This window comes from Carlito syrichta, unplaced genomic scaffold, assembly GCF_000164805.1.
Source record: "Carlito syrichta isolate Samal-C Ts95f unplaced genomic scaffold, Tarsius_syrichta-2.0.1 Scaffold289017, whole genome shotgun sequence".
NCBI lineage: Eukaryota > Metazoa > Chordata > Mammalia > Primates > Tarsiidae > Carlito > Carlito syrichta.
This window is the reverse complement of record NW_007233113.1, coordinates 26,476-46,017: the sequence shown is the minus strand read 5'-3', so window position 1 is coordinate 46,017 and position 19,542 is coordinate 26,476. Positions and strand designations below refer to the sequence as shown.

At 41.5% G+C, this 19,542-nt stretch overlaps 1 protein-coding gene across 1 annotated transcript in view; it reads right to left on the bottom strand.

The window, feature by feature from the left end:
* Positions 1-16,693: 16,693 nt before the first annotated feature.
* GPR50 (G protein-coupled receptor 50) overlaps positions 16,694-19,542 on the bottom strand; it is a 4,736-nt gene continuing 1,887 nt past the window's right edge. The window contains exon 3 of the mRNA XM_021710450.1: positions 16,694-18,150. Within this exon, the coding sequence (XP_021566125.1) occupies positions 16,694-18,150 (1,457 nt within the window). The remainder of the gene's footprint in view (positions 18,151-19,542) is intronic.

Here is a 19,542-nt window from a genome sequence, read left to right as displayed (position 1 = left end):
GGTGCTTAGGGCAGAAGAATGGTGGGTTGGAGGGTGAGATCCTGATCGAGAAAGAGGTTGAGGTATGGGCTGTGGAGTGATTGGTTTGTATTTGAAGAACCCACTCATGGGCAAGTATTTCACTATCCTATCTCCAGCAACTGGCTAGCCCTGGGAGGAGCAATCCCACTAGGGGCGGCAAGGCCCCAAGATGCTAAAGCATCAAAAATACAGAAAATAAAAAGGCGTGATCAATCATCAACAGGGTGAAAAGACAACCCGTGGAATAGGAGATATAGTTGCAAATTATCTGATAACGGACTGGTATCTAGAATGTTCAAGGAATTCGCACACGTTAACAAGAAGAAAAAGCAATGACCCAATTTGATTTTTGTGTTTATTGCGCTTTATTTTACTTCTATTTTAGAGTTGAGGAGGACATGTGAGGATTTACTACGTAAATAAGCTGCACGCGGGTGAAGTTGGGACTTCCAGCGAGTCCTCTCTCCCCCTGGTGGTCGACCTGGTACACCGTGTGTGGTGCGTCCCCTTATTTCTCTCCCCTCCCTGCTTGAGCAGAATCCGGTGTCTGTCGTTCCCACCTGTGTGCTTGTGTGCCCAGTGATCAGGGCCCACGTAGGGGTAAGCACATGAAATATTTAGTTTTTGGTTTCTGTGATAGTTCGCATGAATGAATGATGAATGAATGAATGGTGGTCTCCAGCTGCATCCATGCTGTTGCAAAGGACGTGATTTTCTTCTTCTTTTTGGCTGCGGAGTATACGCAATGTGGCATATATACCACATTTTCTTTCTCCAGTCCTGTATCAATGGGCATCTGGGTTGGTCCCATGTTTTTTGCTATTGTGGATAGTGCGGCAATGAACATATGAGGGAGGACCGACAATTAAGTTTGCAAACTCATCCTAGAAAAAGTGCTCCATACCTCACTGCTGAATACCACTATGATCACCTTTGAAGTACTCCTTTTGGGAAGCTATGTACTGATGCCAGCACCTAGTTCACCCATCAAAGCAATTTTGGAACCCTTTTTCTGGAATGGCCATCAGAGCCATTGTATCACCCTTGATGTCCTGAATGTCATAAAATGTTTTCCTTTCAACATTTCCTTTATCTTCAGGTAAAGAAAAAGGTCATTGGGGGCCAGATTAAGTGTGTAGGGAGGGTGTTCCAATTCGGTTATTTGTACAGTGCTGCCAACACAAAACCGCACAGTGGCAAGTTTGCAAATTACTCAGACCTCAACAAATAACGACGACAGCTCTGATGGCCATTCCAGAAGGAGTTCCAAAATTGCTTTGACAGGTGGACTAGGCGCTAGCATTGGTACATAGCTTCCCAAGGGGAATACTTTGAAGATGACCATGGTGATACTCAGCAATGAGGTATGTGACACTTTTTCCAGGATGGTTTGCGAACCTAATTGCCAGACCTCATATACGTGCAAGCATCTTTTTGGTAGAGCAATTTATGTACCTCTGAAATAACTCAATCTTAAAAGAAATAAAAGATTTGAATAGACATTTCACTAATGATATAAATATGGTAAATAAGTACATGAAAACATGTTACATTTCACTGGTCTTTTTTTAAAAAAATTGTAAATAGAAATGAAGTCTTGCCATGTTGCCCAGGCTGGTCTTAAACTCTTGGCCTCAAGAGATCCTCCATATTCTTGATATTGTGAACAATGCTGCAATAAACATACGTGTGCAGGTATCTTTTTTATAGAGTGATTTGAGTTCTTCCGGGTATATTCCCTGTAGGGGGATTGTGGGGTCATATGGAAGGTCGATTTTTATAACTTTTAGGAATTGCCACACTGTTTTCCACAGAGGCTGTACTCGTTTACACTCCCACCAACAGTGTAGAAGTGTTCCCTTTTCGCCGCATCCTCTCCAGCATCTGTTATTTTTTTAGTTATTGATGATGGCCATCCTGACTGGAGTTAGGTGGTATCTCACTGTGGTTTTAATTTACATTTCTTTGATGACTAGTGAGGCTGAGCATTTTTTCATGTGTCTGTTGGCTGCTCATATGTCTTCTTTTGAGAATTGGAACCAACCGTTCTGCCCATCAAAAGAGGACTGGATAAAAAAGCGTGGTACATATACATGATGGAATATTACACAGCCATAAAGAAGAACAAAATCATGAACTTCGCAGCAACCTGGTTGGAATTAGAGTCTATAATACTGAGGGATCTTTCACAAAAACAAAGGACTGAGTATCACATGTTCTCACTCATAAGTAGACCTTGAACAACTACTGTAATACTATAAGAAAAGGATTGACAGTAGTGGGAAACAGCGGGGGGGGCGGGGAGGTGGGATTGACAGTAGTGGAAATTTTCCTGGGGAAGGGAGGGCACACCTCATCAACAAGGGTACCTGCACAATGAGTATTTGTATACCTAACCCTGAATTGCATCCCACAATTTTAAAATTAAAAAAATTAAAAGTTAAAAAAAGAGATCCTCCTACCTCAGCCTCTCAAGGTGCTGGGATTACAGGTGTGAGTCACCATGCCAGGCCAACCTCATTGGTCTTTAAAGAAATGTAAATTAAGAACACAATGAGATATTATTACAGAACTGTTAATGATGACTATAATTAAGCAAAAAAGAACACAGCTGGAGGCATCACATTGCCTAATTTCAAATTATACTACAAGGTTGTCATCACCAAAACAGCATGGTACTGGCGCAGGAGCAGACACATGGACCAATGGAACAGAATAAAGAATCCAGAAATAAACCTAAATACCTACAACCAACTGATCTTCAACAAAACAGGCAAAAAATGCACTGGGGAAAAGGCATCATATATAACAAACGGTGCTGGGAAAATTGCATAGTTACAGTTGCTTGGAAGGCTGAGGTGGAAGGTCAAGGTTGCGGTGACCAAGAGCAGCGTGCCTCTGCATTCCAGCCTGGGCGACAAAGTAAGACTCCGACTCAAAAAATATATATATGAAAAACGCTCCACATCACTCATCAACAGAGAAATGAAAATCAAAGCCACCATGAGATACCACCACCTTATACTAGTCAGAATGGTCATCATTAAAAAATAAAAAAAAATTTAAAAATAAATGCTGGCACGGATGCTGTGAAAAAGGAACACTTATACACTGTTGGTGGAAGCGTAAATTAGGACAACCTCTATGGAAAGCAGTATGGAGATTTCTGAAGGGAATAAAAGTAAATCTACCATTCAATCCTACTAGTTTTCTACCCAAAGGAACAGAGGTCATTACATTAAAATGACGCCCGTACCTGCGTGTCTATCACAAGTCAATCTACAATTGCAAAGATGTGGAATCAACCTAAATGCCCACCAACAATCAGGGGATAATGAAAATATGGTTCATGTATACAATGGGATACTATTTAGCCATCAAAAAGAAGGAGATAATGTCTTTGGTAGCAACTTGGATGGAACTGAAGAACATCGTCCTAAGAAAGCCAAGTCAGGAACAGAAAAACAAATGCCACATGTTCTCACTTAGAAGTTGGAGTTTAACCAAGGATCCACAAAGGCATAGACTCAGAAGGGGTAGGGGGTAGGGATGAAAAATCATCTATTGGGTACAATGTGCACCAAAGGAGGTGATGGGGACACTTTAAACCCAGACCAAAAATTACTTGTACCCCCTAAAACTATTAAAATTAAAAAAAATTTAAAGAAAGATAATAACAAGTATTATTAAGAAGGCTAAGAAACTGGGACTTACATCCATTGCTGGTGAGGTTTAACATGGCGCAAACATTTCAGAAAATAGTTTGATATGTTCTTAAAAATTAAACATAGAAAGTTTCTCATAGATGTAAACATAAAGTTAGCATATCACCTAGCAGTTCCGCTCAAGTATATATACTCAAGAGAATCGAAAATATATGTTCATACAAAAAATTTGTGCACAAAAGTTGATGAGTATTGTTCATAATAACCAAAAGGTAGAAACAGTCCAAATGCTGATGAACTGACATAGACGAATCAAGTAGTGATCAATGCTACGGCAGGGACGAAACTCAAAACTTGATGCTAAGTGAAAGAAGCCATACACAAAAGAAACACATATTGTCTAATTCCATTTATAACAAGTTTCCCAAAAAGCTGAATGTGAATGTTTTGATATAGAAAGTAGGTGAGAGCTTGCCTAGAGCTGAGGGTGAAAATGGAGAGTGCTGTAGTTTGGATATTTGACCCTCCAAATCCGTGCTGAAATTTGATCCCCAGGGTTGGAGGCCAGCTAATGGGAGGTGTTTTGGTAATGGGGGCGGATCCCTCATGAATAGCTCAGTGCTGTCTCTGTGGTGATGAGTGGTTGTTCAAAAGAGTCAGGCACCTTCCAACCCTCTGTCTCCTGCTTCATCTCATCATGTGATCTCTACACCCACGGCTCCCCTTCATCTTCCACCGTGAGTAGAAGCAGTCCGAGGCTCTCATCAGAAACCAAGCAGATGCGATGCCATGCTTCTTGTACAGCCTGCAGAACCATAAGCCAAGTAAACCTCTTTTCTTTATAAATTACCCAACCCTATAGCCACACAAAGACAGGGAGTGACTGAGAATTGCCACAAGGAATCTTTGGGGGTGATGGAAATGTTCTAAAATTGGATTGTGACTGATATTTGCAAAATTCTATAAATTTCCTGAAAAACATTGGCTAATATACTTTAAAAAGGTGAATTTGGTTAAGTAAATTATGCCTCAAGAAAGCTGCTTAGAAAACAACTATAGCCTGTATGCAAGATTCAGAGCTAAAACACAGCACTTCAGAGAGACTGAAAATAAAGGGTGTAAATAAAAGTTTACCAGGCACATGGGGACATTTTGAAAGAGAGAAAGTGCAGTAATCCTAATATCACACAAAGTATAATTCGAACCTCAACGTAGTAAACAAAGACAATTTTAACAAAAAAGTCACAGTCCACAATGAACAAGATAACACTTACTAGTATTTTTGCACCAAATAACATTAAAACTATCTTTTTGAAGCAAAACTGTGGAAGATGCAAGGAGACAGAGATAGGCATTCACTAACAATAGGAAAATGTAACACATCGATCACAAATCAAGTGGATTAGAAAACAACAATCAATAGGACAGGATTTTTTAATGTGTTGAAGTCTACATCATGGAAATAGGAAATACATTATTTTCAAGTGCGCGTGGCATGTTCATAAAATTAATCACCTAATTTCACAAAAAAATCAGTTCATTTCATAAGATGTAAACACTACAAGAAACATTCTTGATTAAAATGCAGTCATAATTAGAATTCTCTAGAAAGCACAAAAATATAAAGGCCCTTCTACCTCAAAATTTAGAAGTCCGTTAAACAACTTCAAGCTACAATGGGAATGACAAACTGAAATTATAAATTTAAAAAAAGACAATCAAAGCACTACATACCAGAATCTACAGTGCATATTTAAAGCAGTGATCAGGAGAAAAATTTTGTTTTAAACACTTTTACCCAGAAAACTGAAACCGCAAAACAACCAATTAAATTTCCAGCTAATAAAACTAGAAAAAAGAATTCAAAGGTCGACCAAAAGAAAGCACAAAGAAGGAAACAACAAAGATAAAAATCAGAAATTAATGAAGACAAGAACAAAAACTAGACCTAAAAATTTTAAATATCATTTTGAAAAAAATCAACAATCTAAAAAAGCTAACTAGCTAACTTTATCAAGAAAATAAATGGAGAACAAACACAAATATATAAAATTGAAAAAATGACAAGGGAGAAATAGCCATAGAAACAGAAGACATTGTTTTTTATTTGTTTTTTTTTTTCTTTATTTCCTTAGCTTTAGGGGTTACAAATAGTTTTTGGCTACACTGGGCTTTAAGTGTACCTGCCACTCCCACCTGTACACATTGTACCCAGTAGGTACTTCCCCCCCACACACCTTGCTTTCTTCCCTCTTCTGAGTTGTCAATGTCCATTATGCTACTCTCTATGTCTTTGTGCATCCTTAGTTTAGCTCTCACTTATCCGTGAGAACACGTGGTGTTTGGTTTTCTGTTCCTGAGTTAGTGCACTTAGGATAATGTTTTCCAATTCCATGCAAGTTGCTGCAAAAGGACATCATCTCATTCCTTTTGATTTCGGAATAGTATCCCATACTGTATATATACCACATTTGTATTATCTACTGAATAGTTGATGGGTATTTAAGTTGAATCCACATCCACATCTTTGCAATTGTGAGTTGTGCTTCAATGAACATGAGGTTGTGGTGTTTTTTTGTTTGTTTTTTTTTAAAATAGAATGACCTCTGTTTCTTTGGGTAGATACCTAGTAGTGGGATTGCTGGATCAAATGGTAGATCTACTTTTAGTTCTTTCAGAAATCTCCATATTGATTTCATAGAAGTTGTATTGATTCACACTCCCACCAACAGTGTATAAGTATTCCCTTTTCTCTGCACCCATGCCAGCATCTACTGGGTTTTTTTTGTTTGTTTTTTAATGGTGGCCATTCTGATTAGTGTAAGGTGATATCTCACTGTGATTTTGATTTGCATTTCCCTGGTGATGTTGAGCTTTTTCTCATATGTTTATTGGCCTTGTGCATATCTTCTTTTGTTGTCTGCCTGCTTTTTAATGGGTTTTTTGTTTTGTTTTGTTTTGCTGATATGTTTGAGTTCTTCACAGATTTTGGATATAAGTTTTTTGTCAGATATATAATTTGTGAATATCGTCTCCCATTCGTAGGTTGCCTGTTTGCTCTGTTGATTATTTATTTTGCTTTGCAAAAGCTTTTTAGCTTAATTAAGTACCACTTATTTATTTTGTTTTTGTTTCATTGCTTTGGGGATTTTAGCTCTGAATTCTCTTCAACAAATGGTGCTGAGAAAATTGGATAGCTACATACAGAAAAACAAAACCTGACCACTGTTTCTCACCATAATCAAAAGTTAATTTAAAATAAATTAAAGACTTAAATGTCAGACCTGAAACCATAAAAACTCTAGAGGAAAATCTAGGGGAAAAAAACCTCTTCTGGACATTGGCCTAGACAAAATACATTTTTAAAAGTTTATAAGATTTATAATGGATTGAATGTTTGCCTCCTCAAACTCCCCAAACTATATTGAAATTCTAACCCCCAAGGTGATGATATTAGGAGCTCAGGCTTTTAGAATGTGATTAGCTCATGAGGGTGGAGCCCTGATACATGGAATTATTGTCTTTATTAAAAAGGTCCCAGGGAGGTCCTTTGCCCTTTACACTATGTGGGGTTACAGTGAGAAGACAGCTGTCTCTGAGGAAGAGAAACTTCACCAGACATCAGACCTTTCAGCATCTTGATTTTGAGCTTCGCAGCCTCTGGAACTGCAAGAAATAAATTGCTATCATTTATAAGCCTCTTAATCTATGGTATTTTATTATAACAGCCCAAATGGACTAAGACAAAGCTCTCTGCAAACAAATTTGAAAACCAAGAGGAAATAGATAATTTCATAAGGAAATTCAGGTTACCAAAATTGATCCCATTTGAGTTTGCAAGCTTAAGCAAACCTTTTTTTTATTTTAATTTTTTGAGTTGGGGGTCTCACTCTGTCACCAACACTGCACTGGTACAATCACAGCTCATTGCAGCTTTTACCTCCTGGGCTCAGGAGATCCTTCTGTCTCAGCCTCCCAGGTAGCTGGGACTACAGGCATGTGCCACCATGTCCAGCTAATTTTTAAAATGTTTTTGTAGAGATGAGATCTCCCTATGTTGCCTAGGCTGGTCTCAAACTCCTGGGCTCAAGTGATCCTCCCACCTCAGCCTCCCAAAGTACTGGAATTACAGGCATGAGCCACCATGCCTGGCCAGGCCAATTTTTATAGAAGAAATGAAGGAGGTTATTAAGAGACTACTCTATTAAAAAAAAAAAAGCAATAAGCCAGATGGTTTCACAAGGAAGAAGATAAAATTAAATCCATATTTCACACCATACACAAAAAAGATAGGCTTCAAGTGGATTAGAGAGCTAGATGTAAAAAATAAAACCAGACCAATTACTGAAAGGAAACATGGGTGAATTCTTCTTTAACTTTGGTGTTGGAATCAGACATGGTGGCTCACGCCTGTAATCCCAGCACTTTGGGAGGCCTGAGGCAAGAAGGTTGCCTGAGCCCATGGGTTCAAGACCAGCCTGGGCAACATGGTGAGACCTCATCTCTACAATAAATCAAAAAATTAGCCCGGCGTGGTGGCACACACCTGCGGTTCCAGCTACTTGGAAGGCTGAGGCAGAAGGATCAGCTGAGCACAGCAGGTCAAGGCTGGAGTGGCCATGAGCGTGCCACTGCACTCCAGCCTGGACAACAAAGTGAGACTCCAACTAAAAAAAAAACAAACATTTTTTTGGTGTTGGGAAAGGTCCTCTAACTATGACTCAAAATCCAGAGGCAATAAAAGAAAAGTTTAATAAATTTGACTACATTTTTGAAATGTGCATGATAACCGCACTGTAACAGAGTCAAATGATGAAAGTATTTACAACCTATAACACAGACAAAGGACTAATATACCTAACATATAAAGCAATCTTAAAAAATTGAAGGATATACGGGCTGGACCGGAAAGGCCAGATGATTCAACATTGCTGACTTCTAACATGAGCCAAAGTAGGATACTAGCAAGCCAGAGGTTTAGAGTTTATTTCCCAAGGTTAGAAGGAAGACTAGAGGGGAGACATGTTTAGATCGGCAGTTTAGAAAAAGTACTCTGTTGACTTGATAAATGTGGATTATAAAAACAGGAAGAGAGGTTCAGAAGCTCTAAGGTAGTGACTATAAGGATTAAGAAGAAAAGATAAATTAAAAAGCTATTGAAGGGGCAGAATTGACTGGATTTATAAACCAAATTGATGTGGGTTAGGACAGGGACTCTTAGTTAAAACTCAGGATTTTAACACAAGCAATGAAGTAGATGGTAGTATCAGAGAACATGTAGAGAACACAAACATTTAAATTCAGTCTGAAGACTATCACTCATAAGCGAACCCTGAACATTTACCATATTACTATAAGAAAGGGATTGGCAGTAGTGAATACTGCCAGGATGCGGGGGAAGGGGGTGACACAACATCAATAAGGGTGTCTGATCTCAAACCAGGCAAAGTGGGGACCAAAGGGAGGCCCAAACTTTACCTGTACAATGGCCACTTGTATACCTAACCCTGAATTGTATCTCACATCTTTAAAATAAAATATCAGTAAAAAAATAAAAATAAATTCAGTCTAAAGACTAAATATAAAGATTCATATAAATTGGCGAATGCTGTCCTAGGCAGGTAGAAAAATCTCCAATAAGTTTAGCTATTGCTGTTGTTAGCTTAGGCTAAACTGGTTTGATAAATCCCAGACAGAATTTACTATGAAATACTGTTTACAATTGATATTTGACATTCCCTCTGCAGACCTGGGTTTAAATTACACAACTCTCCAGCTCCGTGACTCTAGAAAAGTTTGTTGAACCCTTCTTGGCCTTGATCTTCCCTTCTTATAAATAGGAGTAATAATATCAACCCAGAAATTTTTTGGTAAGAATTGGCGATGAGAAGTAAAGTGTCCTGTCACATACTAGGATCTTAGTAAATGAGAACTTAAACAAAAAGCAGCATTGTTGGTTTTAGGAAAAGTTCTCTTTATTTTTGTATTTCCCATAGATCCTACTTGTGTAGAACAGAGCCTTTCAGTTGATAGATATGCAATAAGTTCTTATCAAATCTATGATCATTGTTTTATGCTTGACCTTTTTCTGTTTTTCTTGCAAATCTGCTAAAGGCTGTTAACTCTCACTTTAAGAGTGCTTTTTTTAATGGTTATAGACCCTTCTCCTTGCTTAACATTTCTTTTAATTCCTCTCTTTTTTACTTACAAAAGAATGAAAGCCCATGCTTCATAATTCTGACACTTACTTTCAGAATTTTTAAGAATTTTTGACAACTCCTCCAATCCTACCCCCAACCTCTCTTCTCCCAGGAGTTTCATTCAGTAGAGAAGTCTCCATCCTTATCTGGCTTGACTGTGATGAGAATTTCCCAGGCTGCTGAACCTTTTCCAAAACTGTTGTTGGTCTCCAGAATTTCTGTCAGAACTATGAACCGTCGATTGATGACTTGGCCAAACAGCTTGAATTTAATCAATGCTAACCACAGTCAGTGAAAAGGCAGTTAATTTGATCTGAAATATTTTCACAAGAACAAATGCCAAATCTCAGGCATGATTTGTGATCAGCAACTCTATAAAAGTAAAGATCAATATGAAATTGAAAAGATTGAGGCCGGGCACGGTGGCTCACACCTGAAATCCCAACACTTTAGGAGGCCAAGGCGGGAAGATTGCTGAGCCAAGGAGGTTGAGGCTGTGGTGAGCCATGATCACGCCACTGCACTCCAGCCTGGAAGACAGAGTGAGACCTCCACTCAAAAAACAAAAAAACAAAAAAACTTGGAGATACCATTTTTCATCAAGCAAAATTTTTAAAGTGTAATAACTGCATTTTTTATGAGTCTTAGGGATATAGGCACTCCTAAAAATACACAAGTACAAAGATGTTCATTATAGCATAGTTTCCAAACAAAATATTGAAAATGACCTAGATGCCCATACATAAGAGAGTAGTGAAATAAATCATGCAACATTGGCCCAGTGGAGTTCTATACTGCTATTTTAAAAAAAAGAAAAAGGAAGATCTATAGGAACTGAGTGGAGTGGTTTCCATGATGTACTATCCAAATGAAAAAACGTCAGAGTTCAGGGGGGTCCTTCCAGAATGGCAGGGTATAGCATTCCAGAAATGTGCTTCTCTGTAAAAGCAATGAAAATACAGTTCAAACTGTCAACAATCAACTTTTATTAGCACTCTAGGAGTCCACCTAAGGTGAGCAAAAATCCAGGAGAGTTTAGTCCATAAAAATCACTGAAAGTGATTTCCCCTCCTTAAGCACCACAGCAGCCTTGAAAACCAACAGCCACACAACTGTAGTAGTTGTGAAAATCAGCAGCTTAGCAACCACTGGAGAGGCCATAACAAGTCTGGGAGTATCCAAAAGCCCCATCCCAGGGAAATGGTCTGGCAGCCCACTGAAAAATTCCATTCCCAGGTGCTGTCTTTATTTGTGCTGCCTCAGAGCTTGCTCTGTGTTAATAGGCTTATCCCCAGGGGATTTGTCAAAAACAATCGTTGGCAATTAATATTAGAACTGCTTGAGGCTGCATTACCAGTTGGGATGAAAAAACCCTGACCAAAAAACTTGAAAAACCAGAGAATGCAATGACCATAGAAGGCTGTAAAAAGTTCCAACATTTTCCAGAAATCTAGAAGACTACACACATGCATAAGGCTGTGCACATGCCCATGGTTGAGTCTATACTTAGGAAAGATCCGATAAGAAGAACAAACTCAGAGGACTGACATGACTTCTCTTCAAGACTTACTAGAAAGCTACGGTGATCAAGATCATGTGGTATTGATGACAGAAGAGACAAATCAATTATTGAAAGAGAAAGGAGAGCCCAAAAACCGTTCCACACAAAGACCGTCAACTTTTCTTTGACAAAAATAATGCAGTGGAAAAGAATATTCCTTTCAAAAATGGCACTGGACAACTGTACATCTGCATGCAAAAAAAGCCCCAAAGCAGAAGACAAAAAGAACTCACAAGAATCTAGATAACGAATTACACCTTTCTCCAAAAGTAAAAACATGTCATCAAAATCAACTATAGAGTTAAATCTAAAGTGAAAGACTATAAAATGCCTAAGAGATAACAGAGGAGAAAATCTAGGTGACCTTGAATCTGGCAATGACGTTGTAGATGCTACAACAGCAAAAAGACAATCTAGAAAAGAAAAAAGTGATAAATTAAGCTTCATGAAAATTAAAATTAAAAACTTCTATTGTGTTAAGAGCATGAAAAGCTAAACTACAGACTAGGAGAAAATATTCTGCAAAGCATATCTGATAAAGAATTTGTATCCAAAATATGCAAAGAACTCAACCCTCAACCGTAGGAAACAAACAAGGCAATTCAAAATGGACAATAGGGACTGACCTCTTTTTAAAAAAAATAGTTTGGCTGGTACTATCCACAATAGCAAAGACATGACACCAGCCTAGGTGCCCATAAAAGGTAGATTGGAAAAAGAAAATGTTATACATAGGCATTATGGATGCTATGCAGCCATAAAAAAAGAACAAAATGGTGTCTTCAGTAGCAATGTGGATGCAACTAGAGGCCATTATTATAAGTCAACTAATGCAGAAACAGAAAACCAAATACCACATGTACTTGGTTGTAAGTGGAGCTAAACACTGGGTACACATGGACATAAGGATGGAAATGACAAACACTGGGGACTTCTTTTTTTTCCGTATTCACATTTGGAAACTTTAGTTTTACACCTCAGTTTCTTTACATAGTGCCAATTTCATCACTGAACTCAAAAAATTGCAATAAAGAGCACACACTACGGTTTTAAAATAGAAAATATTTCTGTGTTCATGGTGATAGAGAGTAGGCCTGATAACCCTCTCATTTCTCTAGTTGTTGTTATTCCCTGTTCTCTTCCAGACATTTAAGGATTGGATCCCTGAAAAGACACTGGGGACTTCTAAAGGGGAGCAGAAGGGACAGGGACAAGGCTTAAACATCACCTATTTGGTACCATGTTCACTGTTTGGGCGACAGGTCAGCAGAAGCCCAAACCCCTCCATGATGCACTCTCATACATTGGAAAAAATATTTAGCAGTGTCTAATATATCCTTGTAACAAACTTATACATGTACTCTCTGAATCTAAAATTTTAAATATGCTACAAATCAATACATTAATTAAATAAAGTACTTATACACGCTCTGATGTGGTTAAACCCTGAGGACATTATGCTAAGTGAAAGAAGTCAGATACAAAAGGACCCACATTGTATGATTCCACTCAGATGAGTACCCAGAGTCGGCAAATTCATAGAGACAGAGAGTAGAATGGTGATTTCCAGGGCCTAGTGAGAGGGGGATGGAGATAGGGAGTTATTACTTCATCCATACAAAATTTCCCCACTGCCTCGTGAGCTCTATTCTTTGCTCCCAGCAGTCTCTGTTTAGGGTGATGAAAACATTATGGAAATGAATAGTAGTGATGATTGCACAACAGTATAAATATACTTAATGCCACAGAGCTGTACATTTTAAATGGTTAATGTGGTAACATTGATGTTATGCATATTTTATCTCTTTTTATAAAAAGAAACTAGGCTCAAAAGAATAAACACTGTATGTTTTCATTTATACAAAATTCTAGGACAGGCAAAATTAGTGTAAGATGAGGTCAGGGCAGTGGCTGCCTTTGGATGGGGTATTGATTTGTAGGGGACACCAGGGTGTCTACTGAAGGAATCCTTTATCATCTTGTCCAGGGGGAGTTACATGGATATGTAGTTATGTTAAAAAGAATAATCGAGCGCTGTCACTTTACATTACATAACTTATATTTCCATTTAAAAAGAAAGGATTAGAAATTGGGAAGAACTATAATCTAAAAATCACTTGCATTTTTAAAATCCCTCGATTATGAAGATTGGCTCACCTTAAAGCCGATTCTCTCTCCAAGGAAGTCAGCAACATTGATCCTTTCGTTCTCACTGCTGTAAAGTCAGAAGCCCTGCATTTTTCCAGGGAGAGTTATGACAAACTTAAACCTGCCCGCAGAGACTCAGCTTGTTACCTTGGTCACTCAGGTAAGCGGAGTGGATCAGAATGTGCTTCGGAGGCTTCTTGGCTTTGGGAGGGGGGGTGGTGGGCGACAGGGAACAGGGTAAGGGAAAGGGACAGAGAAAATTGTTGCTGGAGTGTGTATAAACTGAGATGGCAGTGGGATGGAGGTGCTGCTTGTTCCTGTGTGGGTGATTATGGGCACAGCAGGGAGTTTGGTGACAGAAGCCTGCAGGTGGCTGAACGCCTGCTTTCAGGAGCCTTGGTGTGATCTGGCACTGGGGACAAAGTGTGAAACAAAAGTTTTGTTTTGTTTTGCATCAGATTCTCCCTCTGTCACCCAGGCTGAAGTGCAGTGACACACTCACAGCCACCGCAGCCTCGACCTGCTGGGCTCAGGCAATCCTTCCACTTCAGCCTTCCAAGTAGCTGAACTACAGGCATGTGCCACCATGCCCAGTTAATTTTTTGATCTATTGTAGAGACCAGGTCTTGCTGTTTTGTCCAGGCTGGTCTCGAACCCGTGGGCTTAGGCAGTCCTCTTGCCTCTGCCTCCCAATGTGCTGGGATTACAGGCATGAGCCACCGCTCTAAGGGGGATAGTTTTCCTCACCTGTCCCATCTCCTTTCAAATCTCGTAAACTCCTGGAGAATGGCAGCTCAGAGCACTGCGACACAGTACCCTTGGTTTGGACACTTGCAGTGTCACCCAAGGCAACTTCTTGGGTGTGAGCTGAGAGAGAGAGAACATGACAAACAAAGGGAGGAGGTGCTGACCACGGAGCGGTTTGTAATCATCCTCCGTAGGTATCTAAGAATAGCTGGCAGAAATCTCACACAGGATGCAGTCAGCCTGAGGACCTGCAGTCACGATGCACTGTAACTCAGGCATTGAAAGTTAAGATGACCTCAGTCTGTGCTCAAAGCCTGGCAAAGCCTGGCCAGAACAACTACGTTGCATAACCGTGTCTCTATGTATACGTGCATGTTGTGTGCATCCTTTTGAAAAAAAAAATTGATGTCCTATTGTGTATGATTTGGAATCCACTTTGATTTTTACCGAGCAGTATATTTTGAACACTTATCGTCAGAGATTCTCTTAAGACTATGCACCTGAGATCAGGAGTCTTGCCCAGGGTCTGGGGTCTCGCCACTCACCTCCCAGAAAACCATCACCCCCACCCCACCCCACCCCACCCCACGGCCTCCAAGCTCTATTCTTTGGTCCCAGCAGTCTCTGGGCTCATAACCTTATTGGGGCCTGGCTTCACTCCTTTCAGGATGTTAAAGAGAGACCTCTTTCTAGAAGCCACGGCAGGCACGGTCCAGAAGTCCAAGAGCAGGCAGGTCGGATCATCCAATGTCACCACGCTAGTAAAAAGAACATACCAGTCCCAGCAAGGCCTTCCCATCTCCTCCCCGACCTCTCCACAGATTTCTAAGTAAAGAGATTGAAGTGAGAGGGCTCACGAGACTTGGCTGGGATACAGCAAGCTCGTAGCAGGGATAGGACTTGCACCCAAGTTTTCCGATCCCCCAAGGCCAAGTTTTCCAACCCTCATCCTGTAACCCTCCCTACAAGTAACTGGTGGAAGAAATGAAGTTACCAACAAATCACAAACTAGAGTCACAAAAACGTTTATTTAATTGTTACCACAAATACAGAATAGAATTAAGGCAGTATAATACATTTCCACGGATCTTTACAAGCTTTTGTGCAGTAAACTTTGCTTACAGTGTCAGTTTGAATCGACAATTTAACTTTTTTTGAAGAAGCAAGTTTTTCTTGAATTTTAGAGAAAAATCATGTCCTGGGCTGTCGAGTGTGCTGATGACTCAAACTGATCCTAGCAACCGTAAGATTGGATTTTAGGAGAAGAAATGAGTTTGTGAACGGATCTGTTTCTCTGGAATTAAATGAAAGAAAATCCTGGCAAATAAATAAGAAGGAAAATAATTACAAAGAAGGTAAAAACATCTCATCCTTTGCAACCAGCTTTGACTATAAAAATCAGCACCAACGGTGGGATTTTCACAAAATAGAAATAATTTAGTGTGTCCTTATCTTTTCCTCTTGCCGTTTGATCTCTTAGGCAGAAAAAAAATGTATTTTAATAAAAGCTTATCAAATCGTACTCATCAGATATGGGTCTTACGCTGTCGCTGAAATTCAGGAAAAAATCTTTCAAGTACTTGCATTTGATCGCAACTGCTTTTCTGACTGCCATTAAAAGTACAATAGAGTTACACAATTACAAGCACAAAGTAAAGCAGTCACATCACTTAAGGAAACCTTCACAATACACCATCATCACAGAGCATGCACTTCTTCCTCACCCCTGGGGAGTGGGAGAGTAAAGCAGAAACACGGTCTTGAGGAAATGGGAGAAGGGAAGGAGAGGGGACAGGGCAAAGTCGAAGTCTAGTATTTCAGGGGTCTTAAGAGCTGAAGGTCAACTGTAGGAGGGAAGGGAGGCTGGGAACAACGTATGTCAAACTTGAGGGAATGAGGTCTTAAAAGTGGCAAGTACACGCACAAATACTCACATGGGCACACAAGTTTTTTTTGTTTTGTTTTGTTTTTGTGTGTGTTTTTTTGTTTTTTTTTTTTTTGAGTTGGGGCCTCACTCTTGTCGCCCAGGCTGGAGTGTAGTGGCACTCTCACTGCCACTGCAGCCTCCGCCTGCTGGGCTCCGGCGATCCTTCCACCTCAGCCTTCCAATAGCTGGAATTACAGGCGCACGCCACCACGCCCGGCTACCTTTGTGGTTTATTGTAGAGACATTATGTAAAGGAGCAGTATGCTTGAAAAGAGAATGGAGCTCACACCATGCCATGTCTGTGGGTCAGTTTCTGCATGTGTCTCTGTCTGTGTGTAGATGCAATAAAGGTGTCTCACTTTGAATTACCTGTGCAAAACAAACCGGAAGGGTACCACTGCCTGACCACCCACGGGACCACCTTTCACACAGATGTCTCCTCAAAATCATCTTCGACATCAATTGCCACATCCTGGTAATTACTTGCAGCAGCCTCGAGCTCAGCAGGGCCAGGAAAGTCAGCATCGGCAGCAGACTGTAGCTGGCTGGCGACGAGTTCCAGGAGGCCGGCGGCAGAGCGGGAGGGAGGCGCTGGAAGGCCAAAGGTGCCAGACCGACGACGGCGGCGGCTGGTGGCAGCGTTGAAGATAAACTTGGAATAGCTGCCAGCAGAGACACGACCGGAGACGGACTGGATGTGGCAGGAAACAGACCTGAAATAGACAGATTCAGCCTGGAAATAGACAAAATCACCCCTGAGGTGGACAGATGCAGGACTGAAGTGGAAATACTCAGCCCTGAAGTGCCTAGAGACAAGCCTACGGACAGATCTGCAGGCAGGAGAGGCAAGCCTAAAGGGGGATCTGGGGATGACAGGGGCCTCATCGAGGTGGCCAGCTGCAGCATCTCCAGGCAGTGGAACATCATGGATGACCACCGGGATTTCCTCTATAGCGGGAAGGGCAAGGGCAAGGGAGTGATCTTGTCCAAAGTCCGGTTTGCAGGCTTCATCCAAGATGTCTTCAATGGCATCTTCACGGGCACCGACATGGGCAAGGATGGGGGGTGGGCCAGGGTCTTCTGGTGTGTCATAGTAATCACTGATGACGCCAGAGAAGTAGAGGAGGGGGTGCCGTATGACATGATAAATGGTCCGGTATTCTTGTCGGAAATTCTCATCAAAGAAGCCGTAGATCAAGGCATTGGCGCAGCTGTTTAAGTGGGCTAGGAGGTAGGCTACCAGATACAGCCAGTTAGGGATTGTGCTTGCCATCTCCTTCGGACCGACAGTGCCAAGGACAGTGAGCGTGTTCAGAGGGCACCAGCACACTGCAAAGAGGAGGAAGACCACAAACATGTTTAGAAAATTGCGAGCACTAGCTAACTGGTCGGGATCCTGCTCAACCTGGTTTTGGACCGCCAGCACTTTCTTCCAGATCCTCCAGTAGAAGAAACTCACGGTCAGGAGAGGGAGGATGAAGTGGACAGAGACCATGGTCAGGTTGAAGACACGGCTCTTCGTGTAGTCGAAGACACAGGTGTAGGCGTGAGGCTCATACTTGACAATGCCATAGTACACGTTGGGCAGGATAGCCAGGATGGTCGCCACCCAGGTGGCGATCATGAACAACGCGGTGTTGCGCGCAGTGAAGATTTGCTTGTAATAGATGTTGTGGCAGATGTAGCAGTAACGGTTGAAGGCCATTACCAGGATGTTGAAGACGGAGCCGACCATGCTCATCAGGGTGATGATCCCAACTATCTGGCACTGTAACTGCCTCATGTCCAAGCCTCCCATGGATACAGTATGTAGCATCAAAGGATATGGGTAGATGGCCACCAGCAGATCAGCTACGCAGAGGCTGACCACGAAGACATTGCCTGAAAAACATATCGGGGGAGAGACAAAGAGGAAAGACAGAGAAGAAATGGTTAAGGTGAAAATACACAAATTGAATGTGGAGGAAAAGGCCAGCTGGATAAACGGCCACTTAGAATTCTAGAATTCTTTTGCAGACATACACTGTGTTTTGATTTTTATTTACAAGCAGGTCTCAGGTAATTCTGAAGCACAGCCAGGCTTTTGGAGACCTGTCCTTTGCCCCCCTCCCTTTTTTTTCATTTCAAGCAGGGAAGAAGTGAATATAAGACAGAGCGGTGAGCACAAAAACCCAGTGAAGAGCCCTTCACACTCAGACTCGCGTTACCATCTTAGAGAAAAACAAAACGCAGACTTTGGGGAGAGGGGAGAGAGGAGAGAGGGGAGGGTACAGGTGAGCTAGATGGAACTGTCCCTAAGAAGCAGGTTGGAACGGGGCGGGGGGGGGGGGTGGGGCGCAAAGGGATGGGAGGGATGTCAGGAAGCCTCAGCCTGAAAAATAAAAAGACAAATCAGCCCCTCCCTTCTCCAGAGAACGGGCATTCGAAACCATTCTAAACAGTCTTTTCTGACGAAATTGGGCAGTAACCTAAGACATAGCTCAGTCAAATCTTATCATTCCCGATGTAAACTAAGAGCAGAAACTGGGAAAGGGCAGAAGCCCTGTAAAATTTAGTCTGAGACCAAAGCAATGCGCAAAAAGTTCCCCGAAGCCCTGGGCTAGACAGGAAAATGAAGGAGGGGGTGCGTGACTCCTGTCTTGTAGGGCAGCGGTAGGAACCTTTTCGTAACGCTTTTTTCACAAAAAGGAGAAGGAAGAGGCCAAGTGCTGGCGCAGAGACCTCGTCCTTTAGAAACGTGTCGTTACTAATTAGGCACTAATTTGGCAAAATATTGCCACTTCGTGGTGAACTGGGAGAAAAATGCGCGCTTTAATAAAAAGACCCGATCTCAGTGTTTTCCACCTCAGAGGCTTCTTTCTAGGGGTTTCCCTCAAAGTAATAAATTCAGGGAAGAAAAGTGGGAGAGAGGGCAAAGCCTTAAAAACAAAACCGCGGCAACCATCACAGCCTTTATTTGAGTTACAGACGAAAGGAAAGAAAAAGAGAAAAGGAAAAAAGAAAACGGGTTTCTCAGGTGGCCCCCGGGCTCCATTCCTTGGGACTGCGCTGCGGGAGTGAAGGTGGTTAGAGAGAGCGGCCCCACGTCTCCGGGTGACGGAGGAGAAATTCGACACGACCGGCAGCTTTTGGAAGAGACGTCTTAAAGACCGTGTCCCTGTCGGTGCGTTTTGAAACGCGTGCGTTGGCTCTTTGTCCAAGCAAAGTAATCCCCCAGACCCCGGTCCCTTCCTCTGCCGAAGCCCCACCCGCGCGGGCCCAGTCGGTCCCGGA